Source organism: Theobroma cacao, chromosome 4, assembly GCF_000208745.1.
Source record: "Theobroma cacao cultivar B97-61/B2 chromosome 4, Criollo_cocoa_genome_V2, whole genome shotgun sequence".
NCBI lineage: Eukaryota > Viridiplantae > Streptophyta > Magnoliopsida > Malvales > Malvaceae > Theobroma > Theobroma cacao.
Window position 1 is genome coordinate 13,068,981 of NC_030853.1, and position 6,617 is coordinate 13,075,597.

Genomic DNA, 6,617 nt, shown 5'->3' on the forward strand with positions numbered 1-6,617 from the left:
ACATCACACCACATAAAAACAATTCAAATTAAAGTAAATTTGATAAATGATAAATATATTATCCATATTCTAAATACTTCAAGATTTATTTATATATGGATATTATTTAAGCAATAATGTGAAATTTGTTAATAAAATAATATAATTTAGAGATGTATATTATGATAGTTATTGATGACTTCAACCGTAAATAAGGTTACCTCATTCCCATTTGTATCACAATTAATTTTTTTTTATATTACAATTATTTTTCATTCCAAGCATTGTATCAATAATACATAAATCTCTCATTTCTTCGGGTTTCCATCAATTCTTTTACAACAACTTGGAGGAAACGTTTCTTGTTTAATGTTTCTCCAAATTAGAGGAGTTGAAAGTGAAGTAAAAGCTTCTTCCTTTCCCCAAATTTTGATTCTATAATTCAGAAGAAAAAGAAATGGCGGCGCCACCAGCTTCACCGCAGCAAGCGGCAACAAAGATCACCGATTTGGACGAAGACTCATTGGCTCACTGCGCCGCCTACCTTAGCCTTCAGGACCTCTCAAACCTCGCCATAACCTCCAAATTCCTGAAAAAAGTCGCTTACTCCGACTCTATCTGGCTCCACCGCTTCAGGTTTCTTCGCTTGGAAGTGTTTATGTAAATCGCATTCAGTAACAAAAGTAACTCCAATTATGAGTCTTAATTTTAAAACCGAGGATATTTTTTGAGGCAATTATTTGCACGCTCGAATTTCATTTTCTTTATTCTAAGTAAAATCAGACTGAAAAATAGATTCCAGGAAGCTGTAATAAAAGAAATTTAAGAATAGATGAATATATTCATATTTTTCTTTTCATTTTTAGGTGGATTTTTATTTTCTCTATTTGATTGTATTAGGGAGCGTTGGCCGCTGGAAATGCTATCCAGCTCTTCATTAGGTGTGAGGAAGGCCTATTTGGATTGTCGTACCGCATTGCATCAGCTTAAATTTGCTGATCCTTTTGTTCTGGACTTGTATACCGAAGCAAGCCATTTCGACCATATACTTCTCGATAAGAACGATATAATCTTTTCTCAAGTATGACCTCTACTGATCTTAATCGTGTTTTTTATTCGGTGATGCTTTGTAATTTTTATCGCCATTTGAGAGCTTACTTAACTTTGTTTAGTAGGGTTCTGTGATAAAAAGGATGAAAACCGACAGCTTTTTGAGTGGAGGCACGCTTGTCAGAATGAGTGATCATAATGCAAGAATTACATGCATGAGGTGAGACAATCTGATGGATTTCCTTGCAGAATAACTGACCTTGTCTGTGGTTCACTACAAAAAGCTAGTAGTACTTGTATCGAGATATTAATGCATATTTCTTCAAATCGCATTCACAATTTGGAGCTTGACTTTCTTGATTATAATTTGTTGTTGTTCTTGTAATGTTTTGATTTCCAAGTTTAGCATGCATGACTAACTAAAGAGTTCACATGCTAAAAGCAATATGCTTATTTATATCCAAAGTGTTTCATGGATATTAGTCATAAAAGGGGGTATATTCATATGCAAAAGCTATAGTTGTTTTTAACCCATGAATTCATTGGTCTGCAGATTGTTTCCACTTCGTGAAACTTCTTTAGTTCGAAGTGAGACACAAAGAGAAGAAAATGTTTTGGTAACCTCAAGTTACGACCACTCGATTCGTCTATGGTGGAAGGTATCACACCAAGCATTGTCGTGTTTTTTCCATTTCAACAGAGTTAAATTGTTAGCCTGTGATTCCTTGCATTGGACTGACTAGGAGGGCATACATGTTATAAACAATTTCTGTTGCTTCTTCATTAGTACTGGTGTTGTGTTTGGAGTACAAATAGAATGCTCAGCCTATCTATTTCTTAGCCTCTGTTGCTTGTTGAAATATCCTGGTTGCATGCTCTGTTTGTAGGGTGCTTGCCAACGATGTTTTAGAGGTCATAATGGTGCAGTTTCCACATTGTCAGATAAATTATTAGGTGATGGTGGTGCCAAAGTAATGGCAAGTGGTGGGGAAGATGGTACTGTTCGCCTCTGGTCCCTTAGCTCTAGTGGAAAACGTGGCCAACAAGCTTTAAAGGCTACACTTTATGGGCATCAGAAACCTGTTACATCAATGTCAGTTGCAGGGTATGCATTCTTTTTCTTTGAGAAAACTCTCCTTTTTCCTTCACTGTTAAAACTTCTAACAAACACTTTTAAAGTTTAAGTTGTATATTCTTTAAACTTTGATTTATAGTTTCTTTGGTTATAATCCATAGTTGATTTGTTCATAATTCTTCCAGGCACAGAACATCCCTTTTGGTGACCATGTCAAAGGACTCTAAGGTATCTTATTCACAATTCCTGTTGAACATTCACTTCTTAACATCACCTGATTTTTAGTTTTCATGATTCCACTTAGAGATTTCTGAATAGGTGTAGTACTATTTCACCATTCTGTGGTTTACAGGTGAGAGTTTGGGATACAACTACGTCATCAGCTATTCGTTCTTCATGTTGTGTAGGAATGACTTCTGTTGCTGGTGCACCAGTGGACATGAAATGCCATGAAGCCTTGCTCTATGTTGCTGCTGGTTCTTCTGTTGTGATAGTTGATTTGAGGACATTGCAAAGGGTCCACACTGTAGCAATATATCAACCAAGATTATACTCCTTTGCAATTATGCCCTCAAAATCCTTAATCTGCACTGGGGGATTTGGCAAGTAAGACCTTTTCTGATGATGAATCCATTGGCTTTAATTTTCCCTTCAAGTGGGTATTATTGTCTAGTAATAAAAATTGAAGTGTGGATGGAGCAGTCCGTTGTTAGAGGATTGCTTTCTTTGTTTTTACCCTATGAACTGTACTACTTAAGTGCTGTGTTTTAGACAACAAATTAGTTCATCTGAGGATATATGGGCTTGCATACTATCTTCCTTCATTTACTACTAACAACAGTTAACTTTTATCTATTGTGAGTAGGTCTTTCTCTGATTGAAAGTTTTCCATTTGTTGAAAGCAGTTTAGTAGGAATATCAGATTTTTAAATCTCTGTTTGTTAAACTAATATTAGAAAGTGTACATTTAATGCACAGAGCAATGCTTTGGGATATAAGGAGAGGCCAGGAGTCGTCAAAACCAGAAGCAGTTGCCGAGTTGGATGGTCATATCGGTTCAGTGACACTATTACACATGGATCCATATAAAATAGTTACAGGAGGGCTGGGGGATAGCTTTGTTAATGCTTGGGAAACTGAAACAGGTACGAAAGCAAATTCTTTGCTTTGTAATCACCCAGAGCTTGGGAGTGCCAATATCAGGTGTTCAGCCATGGCTGTAAATGCATGTAGCATTGTTACTGCCAGTTATGGTGAAAGTCAGGGACTTGTTCGTTTTCAGGATTTCTCCACTGCAACTCGTCCTATTGTAGAATATGATAATGATCAGAATGTTTCAAAATTTTGGGGTACACAATCATATAATGATTCTGACGGATGTGATGAATGATGGGCTTGTATCTCTTATTCCAGCATGATTTATATATATATATATATAAATTTAGCTGCTATCAAATCCTTTGGTATAATCAGATTATAGGGGAGTTTGATTTTCTTATTTTCCGATATTGTTTCAGTGGGAATATTAGTGCATTATGTAAAGCATAAGCGTTCCCTTAGGAAGAAGAATGAGGTTCCGTTGATGCTGTACTCCGGGGTTATGATGGAAAAGTGGTTTGAATCCATGGGCAGGTTAACTCTGGAAACTTGTCCTGACATTGCTCATTGACAATGGTAGACGTCCCTTGGCTAAAGCGAAATGGCAAAATTTAACATCCGTCCTGCCTAGCACCTTTAAAGCCTGCTCTGAGCAGTGGGCTTCCATTTGGGTTATGCTAGTCATAATTGACTTCATTTCCTCACTACTGTTACAAAATATTTATACCAACAACTTCACAAGACTGCCATTCGAAAAGCCACCCACAATTAGATGTTGTATTCTTCCCTAGTCTAGTCCACTACGCTGAGCTCAGTCACCCTCGCCACTCACCAAGACGAGATGACTTTGCTGGATCCACACCAGACTGTCATCCATCTCATCTGGCAAGGATAGAGCAATTCTTCCAAGATTCACCGGTCAACAACCCAAACCACCCTCCAAAATAAAAAATGCCCACGGCCGCCCTCCTCCTGATCCTCCTCCTCTGCACCGCCGCAGTCCCCAGCACCTCCGCCCCAATCCTAGGCCTAGACTCCTTCCTAACCCACCAATCCCACCTGGACCCCAAATCCACAAACGACCCCTTCCCATCCCTGGCTTCTTCCCTCAAGAAATCCCTTGCCGCCTCCGGCCCAGGCCCTCTCCCCATCCCTTCCCTCATCTCCGACCTCCTTTCCCTCTCCCTCCCAATACCTCTCCACATCCGCCTTGTGGGCCCCACCTTCTCTTCCTCCTCCCCTTCCGTCCTCAATTCCTTCCTCCAATCGTCCCTTACTTCCTCCCATTTCCACCTCATCTCTTCTTCTCTGTCCTCCCACTCTCTTTCCGTCCGTCACTCCCTCCACCTAGACATCTCCCTTTCTTCCTCCTCCCTCGTCTCTTCCCTGTCCGCCGCCCTATCCTCCGCCATCTCCTCTACTCCTTCCTCCCTCCGCTCTCCTCTCCTCTCCGTCCCATATTCCACCATCGACCCCATCATTTTCCGCCATTTCGACTCTGATAAAACCGACAATTCCCTTTACATTTACATTCTCAATCTCGGGCTCTCCTCGAAGCAACCTTACGCTTACTCTTACACTCATTCTGACTCTTCCGCGGGCTACACCAATTGCTTAGGGACCCTTTGGACAGGCAAAAAAAGGTATCTTTGGATTGATCTCGGGGCTGGTCCGGTTGACTATGGACCGGCCTTATCCGGTGATGGGGTACTTCCAAGAGGCGAGTTTCACCCTTTAGCGGCCTTACATGGAAGACCCAAATCTGAAAAGGCCTTGCTTTCGGAGTTGGCTTCATTGATATACAGTGCTTATCAGGTACTTGTTGTTCCTCCTTTGAGAATTCCTGTTCATTTTGAGAATACTTTAACTGTTCAGTTTATTCATGTTCACGCTTCTGAAAGTAAGGATTCAAGCGGTTTGGATTGGAATCAGATTATAAAAAAGTTTCATGATGAGGCAAATGATGGTGAATTGTTGTTTGGCAATCAGACTTTAGAGTTTAAGAGGTACAGTGTTAGGTACGAGGAGTGTTCTATTTGTTCTTTTGCGGTTTCTAGGTCTATCAATTCATATACTTCGAGGTTCCTGTTTGATAATTATACTTTAATTGTAAGCGAATATTTGGATTCAAAGCGTTTGCACCAGATATTGTCTGATTCAGCTGAGGAGTTTAGGAGGGTTGCAGGGTTGCCCGAGGAGGAATTGGGTAGCAGGGTGCTTCCTATTTATGTGTTTGATTTGGATTATAACACCATTTTGTTGCTTGATCGGTATCATCAGTCTGTTGCATTTAAAGATATGGTTATCGCTGTTAGGACAAAGACTGCTCAGACTGTGAGTGATTACAGTTGTAATGGTCGTCATGTTTTTACACGTACGAGGGAGCTGGAGAGGCCACTTGTTGGTTCACTTTTACAGAGTATGTGGGGAGTGTCACCGACTCATTTGTTGTGGAGCCCTACGCATAATAGTACGCTGGTGGATTACTCATGGAGTGTTGGTCAGACACCTTTTGGACCATTTTCGGAGATTTCCTCATTGTCTTTCGTGCAGAAGGATGCAGCTCGGAGAAATTTTCTCTTGACGTCATTGAATTACAGTATAACAAGTGCTATCGATGTTCTTGAATCTGTATATGCACATGGTGGGGATAGAAATCTCCTTAAACAGAATCAGCATGTTGAGTTCATACAGAGGTGGCACTTGTTCAGGTATAAGCTGGACAAAGCGGTTTCTTCTTTGTCACATTTTGACTTTGAGATGGCATTCTATTACATAAGGTCCTCAGATCATGATCTTTATGCAATGCACAATCTTGTATACACTGCATCACAAGAAATTGAAGCGTCACTTGTTTGTTTCAAGGACCCACCATTTCCATGGGCTTCACTATCATTTTGTGCAGTTGGTTTCCTTGCTCTCTCTTATGTTTATGCAAAAAGAGACAAACTTTTCAGGAACAAGAGGAAGCAGTTTTGAAAGTTTTAATGAAACAAAGTTTGTATCATTTGAACATAGTAGAGCACATGTATTTCTGTCAGAGATGTAAGTCTCAAGATTGAAAATTAGTTTTAGTCAAGAATTACTTAAATGTTAGGGAGAATTCTACTTTGTTACTCAAATTTTCCCAACCTCATAATCTCTCGACTTATGCTATATTTCCATTGCATGTTGGATAAATGTCAATTTTATGCACTTTCTTATCTGCTTGTTTCCATGTTTATTTTGGAATGAAAATATACATTTATTGTGTAACCATGCTTGTGCTCTTGAAATTTAGTATAGGTAGTTAGAAAATGTTAAGGTTTTCGGCCTGCTGCTGACGTCCTTCAAAATACACATTGAATGCTATGTAGTTTTATAACCAGATAATGACTATCTATGTTACAATCTTTCTGGACCAGAAGTTTATAGT

General features: G+C 39.5%; 2 protein-coding genes across 2 annotated transcripts; both read left to right on the top strand.

The window, feature by feature from the left end:
* LOC18601458 (probable E3 ubiquitin ligase complex SCF subunit sconB) lies at positions 232-3,607 on the top strand. The gene is made up of 8 exons (XM_007032400.2): positions 232-615; positions 880-1,060; positions 1,155-1,249; positions 1,583-1,688; positions 1,917-2,134; positions 2,290-2,332; positions 2,457-2,710; positions 3,083-3,607. Exons 1-8 carry the CDS (start codon positions 437-439, stop codon positions 3,492-3,494), a joined length of 1,488 nt encoding a protein of 495 aa, XP_007032462.2. The 5' UTR covers positions 232-436; the 3' UTR covers positions 3,495-3,607.
* Positions 3,960-6,405, top strand: LOC18601459. The gene has a single exon (XM_018119899.1). It carries the CDS (start codon positions 4,154-4,156, stop codon positions 6,179-6,181), a length of 2,028 nt encoding a protein of 675 aa, XP_017975388.1. The 5' UTR covers positions 3,960-4,153; the 3' UTR covers positions 6,182-6,405.

Excerpts from the sequence above, each read along its gene's own strand:
- LOC18601458 (XM_007032400.2), top strand. The coding sequence starts at position 437 with ATGGCGGCGCCACCAGCTTCACCGCAGCAAGCGGCAACAAAGATCACC. Across the intron at positions 1,250-1,582 it reads GCAAGAATTACATGCATGAG|ATTGTTTCCACTTCGTGAAA; the intron begins GTGAGACAATCT and ends ATTGGTCTGCAG. Across the intron at positions 2,711-3,082 it reads TGCACTGGGGGATTTGGCAA|AGCAATGCTTTGGGATATAA; the intron begins GTAAGACCTTTT and ends TTTAATGCACAG.
- LOC18601459 (XM_018119899.1), top strand. The coding sequence starts at position 4,154 with ATGCCCACGGCCGCCCTCCTCCTGATCCTCCTCCTCTGCACCGCCGCA.